Source organism: Megalobrama amblycephala, linkage group LG4 (assembly GCF_018812025.1).
Source record: "Megalobrama amblycephala isolate DHTTF-2021 linkage group LG4, ASM1881202v1, whole genome shotgun sequence".
Taxonomy (NCBI): domain Eukaryota; kingdom Metazoa; phylum Chordata; class Actinopteri; order Cypriniformes; family Xenocyprididae; genus Megalobrama; species Megalobrama amblycephala.
In genome coordinates, this window is record NC_063047.1 from 25600760 (window position 1) to 25626755 (window position 25996).

At 38.3% G+C, this 25996-nt stretch overlaps 2 protein-coding genes across 4 annotated transcripts; one reads left to right on the forward strand and one right to left on the reverse strand.

Moving 5' to 3' along the window:
- The first annotated feature begins 4836 nt into the window (after positions 1-4836).
- On the forward strand, positions 4837-18239 carry LOC125267179 (cytokine-dependent hematopoietic cell linker). 3 transcript variants are annotated; one of them, XM_048188554.1, is made up of 17 exons: positions 4837-5069; positions 7623-7676; positions 7795-7849; positions 10081-10127; positions 10205-10250; positions 11870-11932; positions 12136-12170; positions 12729-12748; positions 12838-12999; positions 13121-13145; positions 15348-15378; positions 15477-15528; positions 15641-15669; positions 15740-15831; positions 16838-16915; positions 17050-17205; positions 17280-18239. In XM_048188554.1, the coding sequence occupies exons 2-17, from the start codon at positions 7671-7673 to the stop codon at positions 17433-17435; spliced, it is 1053 nt and encodes a 350-aa protein (XP_048044511.1). In that variant the 5' UTR covers positions 4837-5069; positions 7623-7670; the 3' UTR covers positions 17436-18239. The 3 variants fall into 3 exon arrangements, with proteins under 3 accessions (XP_048044511.1, XP_048044513.1, XP_048044514.1); XM_048188556.1 differs by having other exon boundaries at positions 5028-5069; positions 7582-7676; XM_048188557.1 differs by lacking the exon at positions 4837-5069 and adding an exon at positions 5116-6650.
- LOC125267177 (zinc finger protein 518B) lies at positions 18138-25500 on the reverse strand. Its single transcript, XM_048188552.1, has 2 exons — positions 25112-25500; positions 18138-21835 (listed from the first exon to the last, which is right to left on the reverse strand). The coding sequence occupies exon 2, from the start codon at positions 21701-21703 to the stop codon at positions 19079-19081; it is 2625 nt and encodes an 874-aa protein (XP_048044509.1). The 5' UTR covers positions 21704-21835; positions 25112-25500; the 3' UTR covers positions 18138-19078.
- Between the last annotated feature and the right edge of the window lie 496 nt (positions 25501-25996).

Consider the following 25996-nt stretch of genomic DNA (forward strand, 5'->3'; position numbering starts at 1 on the left):
AGAGTTAGCTGGTCTGTCTTTAGTTTAGTGTGTCTGTGATCATACAACATTCTCTCTAAACGGCCGTGTACAGTGAGCAAAAGTGTAACATGAGAACAACACATAGTTCTGCACTGTTGTGTGTGTGTGTGTGATTGAACATTATTTAGTTGCAGTGCCGTCAGTGTAATCCAGTGTTTTATTGGCAGGATTGATCAGATTCTTTGGCTCTTCTGGTCTCGGTCTCTTTTCTTGTTCCTTCTCGTCAGTGATTGCGCAACAGTTATTCAGAAGTATCGTCTACATGTGTTTTGAATCCGATGTCAGATTCTGTAATGTGTTTTATATTCCGTGGTATTTTGTGTATTTTGTGTTTGATGTGTTGTTTTCTGCTTTTCCAGTGATCGGTCCAGATGAATCAGATCTGCAGCTTTACATGATTCACTGTCCATAAACTTGTTCAGTTTGAAGCTCACAGCTGAGATACATTAGTTACTCTGTGTGTGTGTGTGTGTGTGTGTGTGTGTGTGTGTGTGTGTGTGTGAGAAAGAGAGAGATAGAGTGTGTGTGTGTGTGTGTGTGTGTGTGTGTGTGTGTGTGTGTGTGTGTGTGTGTGTGACAGAGCATGCTCGGACTCACCACAAACGCAGTCATCATCACAGTGACATCAGCAGCTCTGGATGAATGCGGTTTTCCTGCTCATGTTTGTCATCAGGGATCGTTCAGGACATGCTTCCTAAAGCCGATATCCCATGATTCAGCGTTAAACACACTCACTGCGTTCACAGAGACATTTATTCATGCATCCAAACACATTTAAACACTCAAATGGTTTACATTTGATTCCCGTATAGACATTTTGGTTTTTCTCCCCATCATGAAATTACCGATACCACTGAATATCATCATCAGCTGTAAACATAAACAAGTCTTCCCTCCAAAGTGAAAAAAGTACACTTCCATAATGCATTTAAAGGGTTAGTTCACCCAAAAATGAAGTTTCTGTCATTAATTACTCTCCCTCATGTCGTTCCACACCTTCGTTCTTCTTCAGAACACAAATTAAGATATTTTTGATGAAATCCGAGAGGTATATGACTGAAGAATATTTTTTGTGCGCAAAAACAAAACTAAAACAACAAATATCCCTGTCGATAGGCTTGTTCGAGATGCATCGGCGCTGCGCAGACCGATCAGCGAATGACATCAAAGTACCGCGAGAGCAATTGGAGACCAGACGACTCCTTATGCTTTTGAATCGCTCTCACAGTACTTTGATGTCATACACCGATCGGTCTGCGCAGCGCCGATGCATCTCGAACAAGCCTATTATCTTACGCAGGTGACGCAGTGAAGGCTTCTGCTTACTTGCCGGCTCAGTATTGGCCGAAGCTGATCGTGTGTTCAGCACGACGCATGCGTGATCAGCTGACACAGGAGCCGGCCAATAATGAGTCGGCGTTCTGACGGAGAACCTGGAAGCGCTGGACGTAAACAACGAATGAGAATGACACAGAAGAGAAGAGATTGCTGAATAAAGTCCTTATTTTTTATTTGTTTTTTGCGCACAAAAAGTATTCTCGTCTCTTCATGACATTAATTGAATTGAAATTGAAAGCATTTATTGTCATTGCATTTGCATACAATGAAATTAGGAGCACTACTCCTGACTGGTGTTTGAAAAAACAAACAAATATACAAACATATAACAACAACAATTTACACATTACACTTATGGCTGGTAATGTTTTGAATTCCTTGCCACGCTCTTCTAGGATTTTTGTCTGTGAGATGGTCTTCAATTTTCGTTTGATACCTCTTCTCAGATTGGCTCTAGCAGCGCTGTCACCAGATCTGTAGGCGTTCTTTGAGTAATGACTGGACTTCATATGTCATCCAGGGTTTCCGATTTGGAAACACCCCAATCTTTTTCGTTGTCCATGCAGACTTTAATATAAAACAGAACAGTTTCTGTGTGTTGTTCCACATCCTGATGTTCAAACACCTCCCAGTCCGTTTGCTCAAAGCAGTCCTGCAATTGTGTAAGGGCTCCCTCCGGCCAAGTTTTTATATGTATATGCTGGGAGAAGCAACAGTGAGGAGTGGTCTGAGGGGGAAACAGCCCTATAGGCATTCTTTATGTTGGAATACACATGATCCAGTGTATTTGTCCCTCTGGTAGCACACCTGACATATTGGGTGAATTTAGGTAGTACTGTTTTCAGACACGACTGATTAAAGTCGCCCGCTCTGATGTGTTCCCCGTCTGCATGATTCCGCTGATGTTTATTTACAGTAGTGTGTAACTGAGTGAGAGCTGCGCTAGCTCTGCCGTCTGGTGGGATGTCACTATTACTGCTGTTAGCTCTCTCTTGGCGCTTCTAGTGGCATGCGAAAGTTTGTGAACCCCTTGCAGAATCTGTGAAAATGTGAATAATTTTAATAAAATAAGAGGGATAATAAAAAATGCATGTTATTTTTTGTTTAGTACTGTCCTGAGTAAGATATTTTACATAACAGATGTTCACATTTAGTTCACAAGACAAAAAATAGTTGAATTTATTAAAATAACCCCATTCATAAGTATGTGAAGCATTGATTCTCAGTACTGTGTGTGGTTACCTGATGATCCACAACTGTTTGTGTGTTTTGTGATGGTTGTTCATGAGTCTCTTGTTTGTTCTGAGCAGTTAAACTGAGCTCTGTTCTTCAGAAAAATCCTCCAGCTCCTGCAGATTCATCCGTTTTCAAGCATCTTCTGCATATTTGAACCCTTTCATCAGTGACTGAATGATTTTGAGATTCATCTTTTCACACTGAGGACAACTGAGGGACTCAAACTCAACTATTAAAAAAGGTTCAAACATTCACTGATGCTCCAGAAGGAAACACGATGCATTAAGAGTCGGGGGGGGTGTGAAAACTTTTGAACAGGATGAAGATGTCCAATTTTTTCTTATTTTGTAAAAAAAAAAAAAAAAAAATATATATATATATATAATATATATATATATATATATATATATATATATATATATATATATATATATATATATATATATATATATATATATATATATATATATATATATATATATATATTTTTTTTTTTTTTTATTATTATTTATTTATTTATTTTTTCATTTAATACTGCCCTTCAGAAGCAACATAAGACACTTAAATGTTTGCCAGAAGACAAATTAAGTACAATTTACCTTGATCTTCAAATTCCAAAAGTTTTCACTGCTCGGTAATGTTTTCAAAGAACATTATGTAAATTGGTAAACTATTTAGCCTAGGCTACCAAAATGAACACCAAAACTTAACGTGAACTACTGCCCATCCCTGATTATGACCACCTTCCTAATATTGTGTTGCTGCTAAAACAGCCCTGACCCGTCGAGGCATGGACTCCTCTAGACCCCTGAAGGTGTGCTGTGGTATCTGCACCAAGATGTTAGCAGCAGATCCTGTAAGTCCTGTAAGTTGCGAGGTGGAGCCTCCATGGATTGAGATCTGGGGAATTTGGAGGCCAAGTCAACACCTCAAACTCGTTGTTGTGCTCCTCAAACCATTCCTGAACCATTTTTGTGCATTATCCTGCTGAAAGAGGCCACAGCCACCAGGGAATACCGTTTCCATGAAAGGCTGTACATGGTCTCAACAATGCTTAGGTAGGTGGTACGTGTCACAGTAACATCCACATGGATGGCAGGACCTGAGGTTTCCCAGCAGAACATTGACCAAAGCATCACACTGCCTTCTTCCCATAGTGCATCCTGGTGCCATGTGTTCCCCAGGTAAGAGACGCACACGCACCCGGCCATCCGCGTGATGTAGAAGAAAACGTGATTCATCAGACCAGGCCACCTTCTTCCATTGCTCCATGGTCCAGTTCTGATGCTCCCGTGTCCACTGTTGGCTCTTTCGGCGGTGGACAGGGGTCAGCATGGGCACCCTGACTGGTCTGCAGCTATGCTGTGTATTCTGACACCTTTCTATCAGAACCAGCATTAACTTCTGGAGCAATTTGAGCTACAGGAGCTCGTCTGTTGGATCGGACCACACGGGCCAGCCTTCAATGAGCCTCGGCCGCCCATCGCCCTGTTCACTTGCACCCACTAACAGGTGCCGTGATGAAGAGATGATCAGAGTTATTCACTTCAGCTGTCAGTGCTCATAATGTTATGCCTGATTGGTGTTCAGGGAGAGGCTGCTCACTACAGAGCCAATGGGTGGAGCTTGACATCCAGCCACACCCTAACCCATAAGCCTATCCCTAAACCTAATCAGATCAAGCTCCACCCATTACAAGATGGACATAATTTGGCTCTGCAGTGAGCAGCAGTTCAACAAATGTAGGGCGGGACTTGATTTTGTCCATGAGGAATTGATTGGATGTGGGCGTGGCACTCAAAAGGAGGCGGGACTGAATGCCCATTTGCAGTGGATTGTAAGAAAGGGGCGGAGTTTAAGCAGATTAAATGTGTGCATACAGAAGATCCAGTAATTAAACATCACGAGGTAAAATTGTCAGCTTGTTCTCTTTCAGTAAGCTAACACACAAAGCCTGTGCCAACTGAAAGAAAACAAAGATTGAACCCAATATTTGGTGAAAACATAACTCTCTAGAACACCAAATTAGGTAAATGATTCTCACATATAGAATTTTTTTTTTTTTTTTTCACAAACCTTACAACTGTCAGATTGTTCAGGTTTATTTGTGACACATAATTCAGAACCACAAACATCACGACTGTTACACCAAATTATGAGAATCATTGACAAATTCATCTGCTGTGTGTGTGTGTGTGAGAGCTTCTCTAAATGTGTGTGTGTATGTGGTCTGTGCGTTTGTTTCAAGAAATAGATCAGTAGGAAATGATCACTTCCTGTACGGCTTCTCATATCAAGAGAGTGTGTGTGATCATCATCAGGGGATTGGCTGATGTTAATCTCACACAGGAAATGAGTTGAGAACTCTTTCTCTGAGGGGGGCGTCGCTGCAGAATAACTGTCAATCATACACACACACACACACACACATGAGCTGGAGCTCGGCAAACCATTCCCGCTTTCAGCAGATGAAGGTAAGATGTTTTCCAGTCATTCAGAGCAGCTTTGACAGTTGTATCAAAGTCTGATCATGAAGCTCCAGAAGTGTGGAATATATTTAAGGACAGTTATCAGATCAGAATCAAGACAGTTATTTATGATTGAATATAAATGTGCAAACACTCTTCTTTATTGACATTGATGGTTCATCCACTGAATCTTTCCATTCCTCTAAAGGTTCTTCAGATTAAACTCTTCTTTATTTTTAAGAAAGATGTGACGTTTGAGTGTTTGAGTGCTCTGATCCGAAACTGCTGCAAACTGTCAATCTTAAATGATTTCAGATCACAGAACTGAATCTGCCGACAGTCTTGTTCTGTTCAGACGCTGTTAAGTGAGGTATCTGTGAAGTTTGATGACTGCAGCAATCATCGCTCGTGTTTGAGTGTCCATCTACTCATATAAAAATACATGTGCGGAAATGAGCCGGTGTACAGTACTGACTGAGCAGTGCTTACAGGTCATGTGTCTCTCACAGATTTAAGTGTTGATGGATCAAAAAAAAAAACTCAAATCACTGCAGGAGTGAAATATGTGAGAAATCACTTCACTGGAAAATCATTTCACATTTTCATATAAAGCTGGAGAATGATGCATGCGAACGGATTCGGCTCTGATCGTCTCTCGACTCGGAGCAGGAACAATCGATGGAGATGCACTGCAAAAATTATGTTTTTCCTCAGTATTTTTCTATTTAAGTCTATAAACATTCTTAAATCATTGTAAATACATTTACTGGAGAAGCAAAATGACTTCAGAGCTTAAAACATGAACAAATATCTGCCATTAGGGTCAGAAAAATGAACTTTGAATTGAATTAAGTGTTTCAGACAGATATTTGTTCTTGTTTTAAGCTCTTCAGTCATTTCTATTTTCCAGTAAATGTATTTTGATTTAAGAATGTTTAGATATTTGTGCTGGAAAACAAGACTGAGGAAGACTGTTTTTGTCATGTACAGTATATTACACTTGAATGAATCACATTTGTTGATCACAAATGCTAAAATACTGATGTTTCTGTTCTATCACTGTTTGGCCTTCGAGCAAAACAACTAAACCATGCTCAGATTTAGTTAAAAGGTGTTTCCGGCGAGAATAAAAACAGCGTGTTTGTCACTGAGATACTCTTTCCAGTGTAAACGGCTCCATTTATAATCCTTTCAACTTAAAGTGTGTGTGCGCTGTTTAGTCAACTTGAAATGTGAAGTTGCATTAAGTGACCACAACAAGTTATATAATAATGTTAAGTTGTGGTAGATAAATGCAACAGCAATTAATAATAATAATTAAGTCAAGCATCGTGTAAACACTTAAAGCAAAGCAAACTGAACCTACTATAATCGATGTTGTCTACACTGGATGGGTTAGGGTTAAAATCACTTTTAGCGCGAGTCGCCGCCATTACACGGACGGCCCGATCCATTTGAGATGTACTAAACGCGCAAGCGCAACTGTTGAACCAATGGAATTGACGCTTCCAGTGTAGACAGCAGCGCGACGCGACAACGGACCTTTCCAGTGTAGACGCCCTGAAAAAAGTCTTTCCTCTTTTCTAGGTAATCAACTTCCTGATTGTGAATAGTTGAGAGACGATATAACAGAATGCAACAAATGCATTATTGATTTGATATTGAAATATTTGAATTACTCTTGTGGCGTAGAATGTCTAAGTTGATTCATCAAAGGCACATTATTCGCTAAATAACGACTGTGATTCCAGCTGTAACTAACGTAAATGAGCATGCATGACAGGTCACGTCAGGTCACATGACGCACTGAAATCACATGCAAACACACTAAAAACTATAAATGAATAATTGTAAGATATGACAGAAGAATGAACTTTTAAACATGCATGATGTTTCAGAAATCTAAAATAAACATATTTCAGTGCCAGTTGATCTAGAAAAACATGCATTTGATTTTAATACCACATCTAAACATACTGAATTTGACATAATCTGACATTAATGTACCAAATGTGCGTTTGTGTAATTGAAACTGTTCTCAGATCAGCGTGAAATGTTTGATTGTCAGCTGTGGATCTGACAAACAGGAAGCAGCAGGAGGTGACAGGAAACCATAAAGAGATTCACACTATAATTAGCAGTGGACATGTGCAGCGTTCAGAAGAGACATCTGAGCCATGATGAGCGCTAAATCAAGCACTTAAAACATGATTCGATCATGACACCGCTCGTTTGAGCTTTATAACATCAGTCACGGTCAGCAGTGGGGTCACATGAAGCAGAGGTTCACAAGAGAATATGGAATATTGCAGAGAATATGAATTATATTGTCAATTTTGGTGGGCTGTTGAGATGAGGTCATTTACATTTATAGCTAAAGAGGAAGTAAACACCCTGAGAAATTTAAAGCGCTTGTTGTAGATCACTTTAGACAGAAGCATCGAATAACACAATATCTTCAGTCATCTTAATTCTCCAGTAAATGTATCTTGATTTAAGAATGTTTTTTGTGCTGGAGAACAAGACAGAAACACTGAGGAAGAACATCATGTTTTGCAGTGATGTGTGTGTGCAGGAGCTCGTGTTCGTGATGATGCATCTCCATTAATGATGGTGAGAGATTGACTCGTTCATTTCATCATCAGCTTCATTCATTTACAGTCAGACTCTGCTGAGAATGTGATTGATCTGTAATGAATCGATGTTCAGATGAGTGTGTTTGATTTCTCAGGATGACATAAACAGAAGAGAGAGGATCAGACACACACACAGATACCTGGATGAAGGTTGGTACAGTATATGAGCCGGCCAATCACATGACAGAGTCAGTCAACCAATCACATACACAGCATTTTGACATGCAGAGACAAACCAATAAACACTATTTTATATGAAATAATTAGATTTCTTCAGCTGCTGCCAATCATATTAATTAACAGTAACAATCACTAGATAAACACAAGAGATGTACAGCCCATAAACAGGAGTGAATGTTAATGTTTGAGCTGAAATTATCTTTATCTCATCTCTCTGATGTCTCCATCTAGTGACGCAGATCAGTCAGTGCAACTCAAACACATTACTAGATTAACGCGTTCAGGACAAACTTCAGGTTGGCTTGAGAAAGCCTGGCCAGAAAGTGTGTAGTAGTTTTAAAAGCTTTGAGTTTGAAACAGATTTAAGTTTGAAAAGCTTTGAGTTTGAGAGAGTTTTAAGTTCGAAAAGCTTTGAGTTTGAAACAGTTTTAAGTTCGAAAAGATATTGCGCTTAAAACAGTTTTGTTTGAAAAGCTTTGAGTTTGAAACATTTAAGTTTGAAAAGTTTTGAGTTTGAAACAGTTTTAAGTTCGAAAAGATATTGCGCTTAAAACAGTTTTGTTTGAAAAGCTTTGAGTTTGAAACATTTAAGTTTGAAAAGTTTTGAGTTTGAAACAGTTTTAAGTTCGAAAAGCTTTGAGTTTGAAACAGTTTTAAGTTCGAAAAGATATTGCGCTTAAAACAGTTTTAAGTTTGAAAAGCTTTGAGTTTGAAACAGTTTTAAGTTTGAAACTGTTTTAAGTTCGAAAAGCTTTGAGTTTGAAACTGTTTTAAGTTCGAAAAGCTTTGAGTTTGAAACTGTTTTAAGTTCGAAAAGCTTTGAGTTTGAAACAGTTTTAAGTTCGAAAAGCTTTGAGTTTGAAACTGTTTTAAGTTCGAAAAGATATTGCGCTTAAAACAGTTTTAAGTTTGAAAAGCTTTGAGTTTGAAACAGTTTTAAGTTTGAAACTGTTTTAAGTTCGAAAAGCTTTGAGTTTGAAACTGTTTTAAGTTCGAAAAGCTTTGAGTTTGAAACTGTTTTAAGTTCGAAAAGCTTTGAGTTTGAAACAGTTTTAAGTTCGAAAAGATATTGCGCTTAAAACAGTTTTAAGTTTGAAAAGCTTTGAGTTTAAAACAGTTTTAAGTTTGAAACTATTTTAAGTTCGAAAAGCTTTGAGTTTGAAACTGTTTTAAGTTCGAAAAGCTTTGAGTTTGAAACAGTTTTAAGTTCGAAAAGCTTTGAGTTTGAAACTGTTTTAAGTACGAAAAGCTTTGAGTTTGAAACAGTTTTAAGTTCGAAAAGCTTTGAGTTTGAAACTGTTTTAAGTTCGAAAAGATATTGCGCTTAAAACAGTTTTAAGTTTGAAAAGCTTTGAGTTTGAAACAGTTTTAAGTTTGAAACTGTTTTAAGTTCGAAAAGCTTTGAGTTTGAAACTGTTTTAAGTTCGAAAAGCTTTGAGTTTGAAACTGTTTTAAGTTCGAAAAGCTTTGAGTTTGAAACAGTTTTAAGTTCGAAAAGCTTTGAGTTTGAAACTGTTTTAAGTTCGAAAAGCTTTGAGTTTGAAACTGTTTTAAGTTCGAAAAGCTTTGAGTTTGAAACAGTTTTAAGTTCGAAAAGCTTTGAGTTTCAAACTGTTTTAAGTTCGAAAAGCTTTGAGTTTGAAACTGTTTTAAGTTCGAAAAGCTTTGAGTTTGAAACTGTTTTAAGTTCGAAAAGCTTTGAGTTTGAAACAGTTTTAAGTTTGAAACTGTTTTAAGTTCGAAAAGCTTTGAGTTTGAAACTGTTTTAAGTTCGAAAAGCTTTGAGTTTGAAACTGTTTTAAGTTCGAAAAGCTTTGAGTTTGAAACAGTTTTAAGTTCGAAAAGCTTTGAGTTTGAAACTGTTTTAAGTTCGAAAAGCTTTGCGCTTAAAACAGTTTTAAGTTTGAAACAGTTGTAAGTTTGAAAAGGTTTGAGTTTGAAACTGTTTTAAGTTTGAAACAGTTTTAAGTTTGAAAAGCTTTGAGTTTGAAACAGTTTTAAGTTTGAAAAGCTTTGAGTTTGAAACCGTTTTAAGTTCGAAAAGCTTTGCATTTGAAATAGTTTTAATTTGGAAAATCTCATGTCATCAAGTGTGATTGTGTTTGATTAATATTGTGCAGTCTTCTATTAACTTAGTACATCCGATTGAGTCAGCTGCCTGAGTTTTTTTTAGCATATTTAAATGTGTGTTTGTGTTACAGACAGCGGTCCTGTTGAACGAGCCACTAAAAGTCACATCAGCACAGCAGTAAGTGTGTGTTTGGTGTTTGATTGTGTTTTGTGTTGTATGGGCTGAACTGTGTACAGATGTGTTTGTGTCTGCAGGATGTTGTGCACGTTCCTCCTCCTCGACCCCTGCGTGTTCAGCCAGGTGAGCAACAACAACAACAACAACAACACAAAACAACACATAACACAACGCAACACAACACACACCTGCCTGCTGTTAGAGATAGGCAGTATTTCAATTAAATGTATTTAAAATTATTTAATTTACAGCTTACAAAACCATTACATTCATTTCTGCTATTGTGCTAAAATATTTAATTTAAATATTACAACTAATGCAGGATATGTTTTTTTTTTTTTTTTGCAATTTGTTTATTTTTTTTTTTATAACTGTTTACTTGTCTTTAATAATGTTTGAATTTTGTATTAGTTAGGCTAGTCGTTTTTTTTGTTTTTGTTTGTTTTTTTGAAATTTCAGTGGTACATAAAATGTTGGTGCCATAAAAACATTATTTATAAAAATACAAGGATACATGGGTCAAAAACATTGAAAACAACAACTAAATGTGACGTTTGACGCAAATTAGCTCAAAGGTGTTAATTATAAATACTTGAACAGAAACAAGAGTCATTTAACATTAAGAGTCGATAAGAGTCATTTAAGATAAGAGTCATTTAACATTCTGAACAGAACCATCAGTTTCTTATTTCAAAGCACCTTGTTAAGGGATCTACTGCTTATACTAAACAATGCAATCAATTTCATCCGCGTTGAACGAAGAAATGATGATGAACTTGCGATGTTAGCCTGATTCAGTCATTGTCGAGGAAATTACATTAGCAGCACTGGAGGAAAGGTCACGCGGTCGGACCGGATGTCTCCAGTCTTTTTTTTTTTACATGAACAGCAACCAGAAGAAGAAGGAAGAGAGATGAAGGGTCACTGGGACAGTGTCCTTTATTCAGTGAACCAATGGTAATTTAAACCTTTGGAGGGAAAGTTTATGACCCTTTGTCTTTGAGCATGATGTTGTGGGCTGGCAGTCTGTGTCCCTTCATACTCATAACAAGAATACAGTGCAGTGCTGAAGCCCCGCCCCCTCCTACACTATAAACAGACACTGAAGCTGCGGCTGAAATCGGTCACTTGTTCACACATTTACTAGTTTCTACATGGTGAATGGCACATAGTCCACTATTTAGGGGTTAGGGAACGATTCGGACAGTGTAAAGCTTTCCCCTGATGCGAACGAAGTCCGCTGAAGACCGATGTTGGAACCCCGTCTTCATCCTTCATCTCCGGATGGGAGAGCTCAAGAAACTCCTCCACATCTCTCTCCAAAGGACGACTATTCTGTCCCCACAGGCGGTCCTCAGCCAGGATCATCTTTTTAGGGTCGGTTCTTCTGTTACATGATATTATATACACTCACGACGAGGAGGAACGCAAGACTTTAATCACAGTAATGCAGGAAAAACAGCATCAACACAAACGAGAACCGTCAGAGGCAAACAAAGGGAGAAACTAACTAGACACACCTGAAACGAGGACTCTAATCAAATCAGTAACCAAGGAAACAAACGAGAAAAAATACAAGAAACACAGACTACAACAAACAGATAAAAAACAAACTCTAAACCGATATAACCCATTACTTTGCATCTTGATGAGTCTGTTTGTAATTTGTAACAAGATTCCTGTTGATGTGTTTTTGCCTGCTGTTGTCATGGCAACTGTCTGCTTGACTTCCTCCCTCACAGGATGTAAAGGACCCGCCATCAACAGAGAACTCAAACCCGGGAGACTGCCGAAAAGTGCATCGGGTACAGCTGTCCATATGATGTGCATGGAAAAATCATTTATAATAAATACTGCAATGTTCCATAAAATAAGAATAGTCACTTTGATTTCATGGTGACTTTAAAGAGCCATTTAGTTTTTGACTCTCTGATAATGTAACATAAAATAATGTTTTAATGAAAGTATAAACAGAGCTTGTGTTGAATTGTGAACTGTCTGTGTGCAGCTGGAAGACTGGAGTCCATGGGATCTGCTGACAGGGTAAAGTCATTCATGTTTATTAATTATATATATATATATATATATATATATATATATATATACTACCATTCAAAAGTTTGGAATAAGTGAGATTTAACATTTTAAATTGGTCAAAAATATGAACATTGATAATAATCATAAATGTTTCTTGAGCATCAAATCATCATATCAGAATGATTTCTGAAGGATCATGTGACACTGAAGACTGGAGTAATGATGCTGAAAATTCAGCTTTGATCACAGAAATAAATTACACTTTACTATATATTCACATAGAAAACAGCTGATTTAAATTGTAATAATATTTTAAAATTTTTACTGTATTTCTGATCAAATGAATTCAGCTTTGGTGAACAGAAGAGACTCTTTCACAAACATTAATAAATCATACCGACCTCAAACTTTTGAGCAATAGTGTAAAGGTCAGATTAATACAATGATTTACGTTTAGTATACTGTATATATTTAATATACATGTTTAATATATAGCATCTGAATGATATGAAAAGATAAATGTGTTAGATTGGAGATAATCATGTGTGAATCTCTTCATGACAGGCCGTCACAGTCACACCGAGGTAATCGACTCTTACATCAACTATATCAGACGCATGTCCTGCTGAAACACACCACGCGTCTTCACATGTGAACGTGTGCTCGCTTGCAGGCCGGTGAGATCATTACCCAGAGATCACCTGAGTTTACCACCTCTGCCAGTACAGACCATCACTGACTGTCCAAACCTGTTCGGCTCGTCTCCTCCGTCCAGACCGGCTCCAGTGTCGCCACAAACCAGAACACACAACAACAACAGACCCGCGTGGATGCAGTGAGAGACTCACACACACACACACACACACACACACACACACACACACACACACACACACACACACACACACACACACCCTCTCATGTTATTTGTCTGATTCAGTGTTTCTCATTTCCAGATCAGGTTCATGTGAAACAGAGAATGTAAGTTCATTTATATATCAATTTCATTCATAAGTTTTGTGTTTTATACTATAAATCAGTCAAACAAACTTGATCAAGTCAAATGACTAGAGTGTCAAAAATAACATGTTAATTAATGCAATTAATATTTTCTGTTTAATGCATTAAAAATAAGGGTAAGATTTTACAGTAAGGCTTGATTTGTTAACATTAATTAACAATGATAAATGCTTCTAAAACTTTTAATAAATTTTAGTTAATATTCTAATTCACTAATAAAGTTAATAAATTAATAGTTAATAAATCGTTAATAAACACTGTTACAAATGAATTGATGATTGTTAATTAATGCATTAACTAATGTTATCTAATCTGACATTATTAAGTTAATTAAATATTTAACACAATTAACGCAGCATCTGTTTTTTTGTGTAATTTGTTTTTTTGTGACTGTTTACCATTACACACATATTTAAAATATGATGTTTCTATATTAATCTGGAGATTCAGTGTGAAATCATGTATTACAACATAAAACTAGATAAAAAAGTTTGAAACCGTTTTAAAAGTTTTAAGTTTGAGAGTTTTCAGTTTTCAGTTTGAAAGTTTAAGTTTTAGTTTAGTAGTTTTGATATAGATAGATAGATAGATAGATAGATAGATAGATAGATAGATAGATAGATAGATAGATAGATAGATAGGAAATAGATTTAGTAGATTTAGAAATAATATTTTGAATGGTTTCTAGGGTGTGCTAAGATATTCTGGGTGGTTGCTAGGGTGCTGCTATGCGGTTGCTAGGGTACTTGGTATGGTTGTGAAGGTGTTGCTATGCGGTTGCTAGGGTACTCGGAGTAGTTGCTAAGGTGTTGCTATGCGGTTGCTAGGGTAATCAGGGTGGTTGCTAGGGTGTTGCTATGTGGTTGCTAAGGTATTATGGGTGGTTGCTAGGGCGTTGCTATGCGGTTGCTAGGGTACTCGGGGTGGTTGCTAAGGTGTTGCAATGTGGTTGCTAGGGTATTCGGGGTGGTTGCTAGGGTGTTGCTGTGCGGTTGCTAGGGTACTCCGGGTGGTTGCTAAGGTGTTGCTATGCGGTTGCTAGGGTACTCAGGGTGGTTGCTAGGGTGTTGCTATGCGGTTGCTTAGGTATCCTGGGTGGTTGCTAGGGTGTTGCTATGCGGTTGCTAGGGTACTCGGGGTGGTTGTTAAGGTGTTGCTATGCTGTTGCTAAGGTATTTTGGGTGTTTGCTAGGGTATTGCTATGAGGTTGCTAGGATATTCTAGGAGGTTGCTATGTTGTTCTGGGTGGTTGCTGTGTTGTTGCCATGGTGTTCAAGGTGGTTGCTTGGGTGATCTGGGTGGTTGCTATGATAGATAGATAGATAGATAGATAGATAGATGATAGATAGATAGATACAGTTTGATAGATACAGTTTGATAGATAGATAGATAGATTAGAAAGATGATAGATAGATAGATAGATAGATAGATAGATAGATAGATTAGAAAGATGATAGATAGATAGATAGATAGATAGATAGATAGATAGATAGATTAGAAAGATAGATAGATAGATAGATAGATAGATAGATTAGAAAGATAGAATTAGATAGATAGATAGATAGATAGATAGATGTATTACAACATAAAACTACACAACAAATATTGATGTTAGATGCGATTAATCAAGATTAATTCCAGAAAAATGTATGATTAATTCATTTTTTAATTAGTTAATTGATTGACAGCAGTATGAATGACAAATGTTATTTTAATCTTGATTTACTTCATTTACTTTAACGTTTTTTATTTTATTGTATTGTATGGTACTGATCATAATAGAAATGAAAACAGAACTGTTTTCATTTCTATTTCTATTAAACAGAGTGGGTCACTATTTTTGCCATTTCTGTTTAGACACAAACTACAAAACAAAACTGAATATTTCCAGAAACAACAAAAAAACAAAACAAAAGCAGTTCATTTAAAAGCTTATAGTGGGGCATGTTGTCACAGTGGAAACCTTCAGCATTTATTCGCTTATGAAGCACAAAACACTACATGAAACCGCAAATACATACAGAAATGTATAACCTTTGTTTTGGCCACAAATATTGTATTTAAAGGAACAGCTGATCCAAATATAATGAAAATCACCATTAAAGTCATATAATGTTTTTGTGTGATCAGATAATTCACATGAATAATCACTCTCTATTTCAGCCTCAGGTTAAAACAACACAATCTTCTGCAAGTAAGTTATTGCCAATATAATATAATAAATGTAATATAATATAATATAATATAATATAATATAATATAATATAATAATATAATATCCCGGTTACACAGGTCACACGTCTCACAGATTTTCTCTGGATCTGGAATCTCAGGATTTTGACAGGTATTGATCATCCTGTGCTTCATCTGCTTTGACTGCATTAATCACTGGTTATCATATCAGATTAACTGCAGCATGTGTGTGTGTGTGTGTGTGTGTGTGCTTTACCCTGCAGTGTCTGTGAGGGAGACAGCAGCTCGTCTGGTAAGAACGCTTTCTCTCACAGCTCAGATTCATCATCACAGACGCCTCAAACTCTCTGGATTCGTTACAGATATACACACGCAGAAAGTGCAGCATCACGAGTGGCCGCCGGTGAGAGGAGAAACCGGCGGCAGCTTCACCTGTCACAGTAAACCTGCGCAGGTACGGCACGTTACACACACGCTCCTGTGTCCTGACATTAGGGTTCGACGGGGCTAAAGGTGCGGGGCTAGAGGTGCGTCTTATGGAAAATAGTATATCATTGCAGAAAGACATGTATGATGCATGTTGCAAATGGAGCAACAGAAATTTGTTTGGAAAATAAAAATTGGATAAATGTATTAGGTGTCGAGGGTGTCTGTTTTTATCTCACAATTTGGACTTTTTTTCTCAGAATTGCACATTTATATCTCACAATTCGAGAAAATCAGAACTGCCATAAAAAGTCTAAATTGTGAGATAAAGTCGCAGTTACCTTCTTAATTCTTTTTATTCTGTGGTGGAAACAAACTTCCATATTCATAAACTCTTTAGCTAAAGAAATATGTTTTGCATAATAGTTCATTCTAGTTCCTAACAATGACTTCAGCAAAGAATGCACTCTTGTCTGTTTTGATAAATAAAATAATTACATTTTTTCACATTGATCATGTGACTCCCACCATGTCAATAAATGGAAAAGTTGTTTATTAATATCATCAATTATTGTGACTTAGGGTTAGGCGATTTTTACCCCAAATGTACCATGATTTACCTATCTTCAGTTGCTGAAAACAGTTGATTTAATTACCTTGAACAAAACTGAAATTCATTTACAATTTTAATTTTATTTCAAGTGAAAGTTTTTATAGTTTTCGAACAGATTATGGAAAGTAGGGCGGGAACTTGGTTATATCTGCTGGTTGTTGATTGCGTGTGGGCGTGGCACTCAACAATGGAGGCGGAGCTGAATGTGAGCTTGCAGACAGCTGTGGGCGGGGCTTAAGCTCACTTAAATGATTGGACATTTCCTGCATACATCACTAGAGAGAAGACTGACATTTCACTGGAAGATAGCGTTATGATATTTTGATTAAAGGTCAAATTGGTAAAAAAACAAAAAAAACATCATAACATTAACAAGAAAATATTTATGGTGATTTTCCATTTAATGTCATCTCTCCTGCAGGGATTGGAGGAGCAGAACTGGTATGTTGGAGCGGTTGGTCGCGTGGAGGCCGAACACGCTCTTCATCTGGTCAACCGGGTAAAAACACCTTCAAAGTTATGACATTGTGTTTCGAGAACTGTTTAGCAGATAACCGTAAACTCAGAAATGAAACATATGTTTATATAGATACTGAGACCATATGAGCAGAATCTTTTGACTTTTTCCCACAGGAAGGCGCTTTCCTAGTGCGCGACTGCTCAAAGAACACTACCTACGAGCCCTTGGTCCTCGCCGTGTTTTACGACAAAAGAGTTTTTAACATTCAGATCCGCTTCAGTGAGGAAATCAGCAAATACACTCTGGGAACGGGACTCAGAACCAACGACGTGAGTAGCTGCCGAACTCAGTGTTATGATGGAGCGGAGACGGTGCGTCATCTCTCGTGTCTTGTGTCTTTCAGAGGTTCGATTCGGTCACTGACATCATCAAGTTCCACTCCATTTTCCCCATCGTTCTCATTGACGGACGCAAAACTTCTGCAGCGACCAATCAGAGGAGACAGTGTGTCCTGATGTACCCAATCACAAAGCAGGACCTGACGGAGCTGCTGACTTGAGCAAATACATCATACTGCAATGTCTGCAGGACTTTTAACTGACCTTTTAACTTTATAAGAGTACAAAAGTAAACCGCATGGATGTAAATTAATGATAAAAGTCTCTAAAACAAAAAGGCATGCTAATTGCACTAGTCAATAAAAAAAATGCATCACTAATTGATAAAAAATGTTGAATTTCAGCCCTGAAAATACAACGCACTGAAATACAAGCACTGTTTATGCGATGCATGTGATTTCAATTAGTGCAATTCAACATGCTTTTTGTTTCAGACATTTGTCATTAATTTACTTCCATACAACATATAAAACATCATTCATTTAATAACGTGACTTTACATGTGCAGTTGTAGTCGAGCTCCAGTGGAATATCTGAAGGATTAAATACAAGTCTCATGATCTGTCATTCAGAGCGTGTCTGATTAACCTGTAAATGTGCCAATCCAACTTAGAAAAAAATATTTATATGACATTTTAAAAAGACAAATTACTGCTTTAGTCCGACTGAACTCACTGTGAACACACTGTTTGGCTGAATGCAGACGCACACAACAACTGTTTTTGCATATGCTTTTAATCCATTTAAATTTTCATTCAATCACACTTTACATTGTTTGGCCTTTATGAATAATTTAAAAATAGATATTACACTTCTGAAGCCTTGAAACAATATTCAGCACATAAAACTCATGACATATTTAGTTTCTTCTTGAACAGTTTGACTTTAATAACGGACAGATGCCCTAAAATGCAAATTAAGCTGTAACTTTACACAACTTAAACGGTAATAAAAGGAAACGGAGAGTTACAAGTTTGATCATTTGAGGTAGATTTAAAAAGTGTTTTAAGATGTTAAACACCAGACATTAATGAGGGTACATTTTACAAAAGGAACGTTGTGTATGATGTACAAACTACGACAAGTGAGTACTGAAATACTGAGACAATATACGCAAACATTTTTAGAAATATGTTTGCAAAAACACTTTAAATTTATGTCAGATGTTTGGATTTCACAAAAGGCAAAGCCTCAACCCAAGACAGACAATGTGTGCCAGAGTTTTTTCCGATTTGGCCAAACATCACCCATGAATCAGAAAAGAGTCACATCAACACTGATGCTTGCGTGTTCATGTAATGACAGTAAAACGGCAAGAAATGAACATCTGTGAAACTCCAAACATATGACGTATCCAGACGTGACTTGTGTTTGAAATGAGCTGTACAATCATGACAAATGAACACAGAACATCCTAAAACAGACATCAGTGTTGTTTAAAACCTCTTAGTTTCAGAGTTCTGACCTTCTCGATTATAACATCTACATATTGGCACAGTTAAGCTATACAGTTCCAAGAAAAAGAATCTATATGAAGATGTTTGTCATTGCAGCTGTCAAGTGGGACAGGTAAGGAATGTTGGAAAAGTTATATTTATTCCTAGGTATAACTAGTGTAGCTCAAATATGGTCAGTGAAATTGCAAACTATTTGATGAAATGTTTATCAGTGTATAAATACCAATGTCCAACAACCAGGAAGATTCATTTACCATTAAACGGGGTCAGGTTTCTCTAAAATTGCACCATTCTAAAAATCTGACAGATATAACCATGAAATATCACAAAGAGACAGTAGCTGGTTTTCACGAGAGATGCTGGTCCGAGACTCCATTGAGGACTAACTCGATCACCTGATACTTCCCTCCGTGAACTTTCTTGAGTTTCATCTTGAGGGAAGGCTGTTTCCTCACAGGTTCATGATCCACTGAGCGTATCCATTTATAGTTCTTCAGCGTTTGGACGCCGACATTGACTGTCTGAACTAAAGGGTTCGGATGGTTCAGAACCACAACCGGCTGGTTCGGACCAGGAAGCTTGACAAGCTGATCCTCTTTCTGAGGAGTTAACCTCAGTTCTTTATGACGGGGAAGGCCCATTTCAACCGAAGATGACGACCGACGTTTTTTGGCTTTTCTCTTTTCTTTTTTATGTTTTTTACGTGGCGGTGAGTCTTGCTGCTTCTCTTCACCTTCACGAAAGTCTCTCTTTAGGATCAGTTTGATGGCTACTTGAGGACCACCAGACACGTTCTGCTCGCTTAACGTACAGCAGAGAACCGGTCGTGCCGTCAAACTCTCCTCTCGTGGTGGCACTTCTGGAAGCTTCTTAGAGGGTTCCAAAAAAGAACTCGGAATCCTGACCAAAGCTACTTTTGGATACATCAGGGAAGCACAGGAACTGTGTTGTCGGCAATCCAAGTTCCTTCCAGACTCACGTTCAAAAGCTCCCTTGTCTTGATGTGAAATGTTGTCCTTGTCTGATGGGACGATGCTCTGGTTTGGCATAACCAATGGTTGAGCCAAATTTGGAGCTTGTTTTAAGTGACCCGTGTTTAAGGTATTTCCAGCTGGCGTTTTCACTTGTCCACGAGTCTTAGATATTGTAGAGCTTTCAGTATTCTCATCCTCTGTCTTAGTTTCTTTGAGGCACAAAGAAGCATCTTTGTGTTTCTCCTCAGATTCCTCCTCCTTTTTAATCAAAAAACTACAGACCAGCGATTGTTTTGCACTTCCCACCTCGTCCTTTGGCTCCATGCTTTGAGTTGACGTAGGTGTAGGACAGAGAGAGAAAACCGATGAGATCACAGGAAGACCTTCAGAACTTAATTCTGGACTGATGTCATGAGCTGCCGCTGAGTGCTTGGTCCCTGGATCTTTGGTCTTCAGGTTAAGTTTGTTCCTGGTTGGTGTCTCTGAATAACACTGTGGTTTGTGTACTGAATTAATGAGACTCTGGACATCAGTGGATGCTGAAGGCTTGACCTTGTGGGATGCTGAAGATGTAGACAGGCTGACTGGACTCCCTTTGGCAGCAACTTGACATTTGAAGGACAATTTGCTTCCAGTAGTGACTGGTGAAGGTCTATCCTCAGTGCTCCTCTGGTCTTGCGGGACTCCGTTTGGTGGGATCAACCGTAATTCCAGCTCCCGAGTCCCATTGACGTTTTTCACCTCAACCAGTTCCACCAAACACCCAGCAGGAATATTGATCTCCTCTGGACAGGACACCGTCAAAGGCTTGTTGTGTTGAATTGGCTGGTTCAAAGGTGCTAACAGTTCCACTTGGACACTGGATAATGGACTTGATGCCTCAGTCGATGATCCTACAAGTATTCTGGAGTTTGTCTTTGACTGATTACTCTTTTCTGCAGTGGAGTGCAGTGGACTTCTGATTGAAACACAGGGATTTGTACTCTTTTTCAGCGTCGCAACACTAATCCCTGTTGTAGACTGACTAGGCCTCTGATCTATCTGCTCATTGTGGACATTACTTGGACCCGTGGACAACGGCATGTTAAGCAGTGTTCTGAGCGGGGTGTTACTTTCAACAGGTGGTCGGACCTGGACTCTGGGAAGGGTTTTAAAATGCAAAGTCTTTTCAGGGACTCCAACCCTCTGGCTTTGCCGTAGTGGTGCTGTAGAACTAACCTGGACTCTTGAGAATGAGACTTTCGGAATTGGCTTTTCCGAAATGGTTCTTTTAACAGCCACCATACTTTGACCGTCGCCACTGAGCAGAGAGTTTGATAGGTTGCCGTTTTCCTCCCGGGATCTTAGAACTACTTGAGGTGGTTTGCCTAATGAGTGACTTACGCTTGGAACAGCACTGGTGAACGGTGTCTTAGAAACTGGAACAATGGCTGTTGTACTGTAGACACGTGGCGTTGTCATACTGAAGGACACACGGGGACGATTACTGGTAGCCTGGCTCGCTGCTTTACCAATAGTAGATGATTTGTTGATTCTTGGTTGACTTCCACTCGGGTGTTCGACTTGGGAAATGGGAATTGCACACTGGTCGTTCCCTTCAGGCCAAGCTGATATCCCGAGAGTTTCTGGGACAGTTGGGGTGGACATAGTAAAATCAGTTATGAACCCTTCCTCTGCATGTCTCTTGTGTATACGAAGAATATGCTTCACCATGTAATCTCTCCGCACCGCTCCATACGAGCAGAAGCTACACCTGTACGGGTACGAGCCAGTATGTGAGACGATGTGTTTCTGAGACTCTGTTTTAGAATAAGAAACATAGCTGCAGAGCGCACAGGAGAAAGTCATCTCTTTATGATGGGATACATGCCTCTCAAACAGGTCAGTGTCCTTTGTTGAAAATCTACATTTTGCACAGCACAAGCGATCAATGTCTTTTTTAGGTATAGCACTGTCTTTGCTGCTCATAAATGACATGAAACTTTGTTGTGAACGCATGGTCAACACATCAGGTTAACAATCCCACAGGCCAAATATTAGAGAATAAGCAATCCACACTGGCTGTTTCTTGACAAGTAAAGATCCCTTCCTTTAGGCTCAGAGGGTTAAAGGTATGCCGTTAGTTTGTACCTGCACAATGGGGGGAAAAAAGAGTGTGTTAGGAAATTAGAAAAATACATTTCATAAGGTATCAATAAACAGAATCTGATTAACATAAAACAAACTTTTATTGGTTATGATGTACAACAACACTTCTACAGAGATCTAAAGGCACTGATGTACTCAAGGTGAAGTTCTTTTTTCGTTGTTTGCTTGGGAATAAAAAGAAGTTCTAAATAGGTCTATCTAGTGACATGGATATTTTTGCATGAGCTCAGCAATTTGGCAGTCAAGTTACATTTATACAGCAGCAGTTTTACAGTGTTAAACATGAAAAACAGTGTTGGTGTCGCTTTCAGATTGAATTATACAGCTTCAGTTTCTACTATAAAGCGGCTCTCCAGTGTGTTCATGTTTTTGTTCGTGAACGTCTGACCACGAAGAAATAAACCAGAGAAGATTTACGCATCAAAGAGGGCAGGGCCTCACAGCCACACCCACCTGTTATGTAATCAGCATGGACCAATGGTAGTTCGTAGTGTTTACCATAAATTCCAAAAGGAAATTTGTTTTGGCGTGATCTTGTTTGAAATTACATCACGCTAGCCTGGATGCCAGCCGAACTTAGTCCCGCCCACAACATTTTGAGTTCGGGGAGTTCGGTCTGGACTCGATCCGTAGAGGAGTAATTATGCCCGAACAGAAACTGTTCGGACCAATCACATTGTCAGGGCGATGATTGACAGATTATCACCAGAAACGTAATCAGCCACGTCATCAAAGAGCGCTTGGGGAGTTTGATTGACAAGCGATCTAACCAATCAGAACGCCGCATCCGCCATTTTGTCCGACAAAGCAGTCAGGAGTTAGAAGATTAACCTCGGTGGAGTTAAACTTGAAAAATTTTGCATATTGACGTCTTTCCGCGTTTGAAACAACATTCATTCTCATGTTTATTCATGTTTATTTGATGCTATAAATGGACTAGTAGGAAGAGATGATCCGTTCACGAGCCTCTTGAGCTGAGGTGCTACAGCAATCTGTCACGATCATGGTCACAACCCATTAAAGAGCCACAAAACGGTTTTTATTGTTTGAATTTTTTTAATAACTACACAGTTTGAAAGCTGGGACTTTGTTTAATATCATAAGTAACCTGCTCTGTCTCGTCTGTCGATGTGTCGTCAGTTTCCTCTTTGCTCCGCGATGTATTTTCCACTCTGTGTGGCGTGACAGCACCACGGCTTGTCGGATAAAGCAACAGTAACTAAGGTGGGAGGGTCTTTGCGAAAGGTCAATTAGTTTACCACAATGATGGCTGTTGAAGAACTGAGATGTGTAGATTCCGCCATCGCGTCCGTTATAGAAGATATCGACAGCGCATTAATTTTAAAAAAGGAACAGAGGACCGCGATCAAGGCATTTGTCGATGGGAAAGATGTCTTTGCCGTCCTTCCTACGCGATTCGGCAAAAGTTTGATTTATCAGCTGGCCCCGATGGTCGCTAAGAAGAGTTCTGTTGACAACTATGCGTCGCTCAACATACATCACTTACTCTGTAGCTCTGATTGGTTGTAGGTCTATCCAATTGAGGTCTTTCCTGGATCGGTTGAAATACGCCCCCATAATCAAAGCCCAATGGAGCAGTATCAGACTCATATTCGAACTAGAATTGAGTATGACCACGTCAAGCTAACATCACGCAATACCATTATTAGATTTCGCTTGAAGTACATCCGGCCCTTAATGTACAACCTTTTCAGCTATAAATTGTTTGTACTGAAACCAACAACAACACTGTTCATGTTTTCAAGTAAATTCATGTTCAAATCACTACTGCATCTAGAATCCACTAAAACAACCAAACCTCAGCTGGATGATAACCACTCAGAAATGTCAAGCACCATGTGCTAGAATTTGCATGGGTAATAATCTTATACAGTGATAGGATACGGTCTAAAAAATTGCCCAGTGGCCAGTTTTGGTTCTACACGTCGAACTCTCCCAACACCACCATCAATTTCACTTTTTTAAAAGGAGCTTTTCAGCTGTTTGAATCTTTAAGTATAGGAATTCTTTGTCTTCCAATTGGTGCAGAAGAGTTGCATTCATCACATTTGAAAGTTTTCTTGTTTTTTTGCTTACAAATGTTCTTCACTAAATTTGCAGTTTAGTGACTAAATGAATCTTTGACCTTCAAAACTGTTCCCCAATGACAAGCTCAAGTGCTTAGCCATTATTACTTTGAGCAATAATACAAATCCAATGTGAAACTGACCTTTTAATTGACTGTAAAATCATATACAATAAGAAATTAGTTAGATAAATAAAGTAGTACCAATCAGCTCCTCACTGCAAGAATAGTCAATGTTCTTAATTCAGCTTTTCAAATGATTCTGGTTAAAATCACAAGCACTACATTACTTATATAGTTTGAATCATAATTATTAGTTAAGTTATTGCTATTAATGACAGTAAATGCTGCTTGAACTGCAACTTCACTACAAAATCACTTAATGTGTAGTGCAGTCAATGCAATAAAGATAATTTTCAGGTGTCATATCTGTTTAATTTTTTTGGCTCACAAATTTGGTCTTATATTTACTAAATTAGACAATCTTAAGGCTGTGCTGAACAGTATTGCCTAAATGAATATTAGATATTCAAAACTCTTCACCAATGACACTTTAAACAATTTTATATACAAAATCCAGTGTGAAACTGACTTTTTCATATACTTCTGACTGTAAAATCAGATAATACTTATTACATATAGTAATAGTTCAAATAAAGCAGTAAAATCACAAACACAATTGAACTGCAACTCACAAACTACAGGTATTAATGTTAGTGCAATCAATCCTGTAATTCACTTGAGCTTTTGGTTGGATGTTTATTTTCTCAACACTGTAAAACAAATTTAATATAGAACGAATCGTGCAATTCCTGAGGAAAGAAAGCATGAGGAGCCAGGGAGAAAAAGAAGCATTTCTTTCACAAAAGCAGCAGTGCAGATTATGAGGCTTAATTGCAGTTTACATTTAAAATGCATTCATATCTTAATGAGAATCAAAGGGCTCTGCGGATCTGTTCTCTCTCAGAAGAGGAGAGGGGAGGAGACTCGAGTCCTGCCTAGAAAACTGCACACATGAAATCCTCATTTCCCCAAAGGGTATCTAAACAAAACATTCACGCATTTCTTGCGTGCCTAAGTGTTGCGTGTGCTCGTCATGAGCCGAACCCCGCACGCGGCCGCTGTGACGCGCGTGCACCAGACGAAAAACAACGATGCTTTAAAACACTAACCTTGCGTTAAAACTCTCATCCTCTTCTTAAAAGAGCGAACGATGCATTAAACGCGTCCATTGATCAACATTTTCTCGCCTGCGTCGCGTGCATTGTTTGCTTTCCACCGCTGTGACCGCGCAGATTGTGAGTGTGGGTGCGGGTGCACTGAGCGCGTGATGTGATGCGGTCTTCTGATTGGCTGCTGGCTGCAGTAGAGCTCTACAGCTCACGCGGGCACCCGCATTTCTCAACGCCAGAAAAACATTTGGCTCAAAAACGTGTCCTTACTCGCACCTAACGGTGATTTACGATAGAAACTGGATCTTGGAGCATTTGTTCTCGTAAAGTACAGTCTGGTTTAGTCAGTAGATTCATCAGTATTGAAGTTGCTCGACTTTTTTTCTTTTGCATAACATCAACCAAGATGGCGTTCGTGTGTTTACAGAAAAAAAAAAAAAGAGAGTAATGTGTGATCTTGAATTCGCATGTTTACAGAACAAACTTGACATTTTCTGATGGTCCAAAATATAATATATAACACAAGATTTATCTGTGCATAATATAATGCTTTATGTTCCTTAATCTTTATTCGAAATAACTACCCCCCTTTTCCAGCGACATCTCTTCAACTCTTTGATGACGTGGCTACCAGCATGAGGGCGGGGCAACCTGATCCACCCATAGCAAACCATCCAATCAATTCCTCTACATTTGTTCTTGTTCGAGAAGCTGTCAGTGTTGCAAAGTGTTTTATTTTATTAATTTATTATATAAATTATATACTTTAGCATTAATATTATATAATTAAGTGATGTAATTGTGTGATACTAGTGTGCCATCTTGAATTCGCATGTTTACAGAACAAACCTGACATTTTCTGATGGTCCATAATATAATATATAA

Bases quoted from the DNA above. Each gene is read 5' to 3' on its own strand.
- LOC125267179 (XM_048188554.1), top strand. The intron at 15,529-15,640 runs GTATTGATCATC...TTTACCCTGCAG, and splicing joins GAATCTCAGGATTTTGACAG to TGTCTGTGAGGGAGACAGCA. The intron at 15,670-15,739 runs GTAAGAACGCTT...GATTCGTTACAG, and splicing joins GGGAGACAGCAGCTCGTCTG to ATATACACACGCAGAAAGTG.
- LOC125267177 (XM_048188552.1), bottom strand. From the start codon at position 21,703: ATGCGTTCACAACAAAGTTTCATGTCATTTATGAGCAGCAAAGACAGT.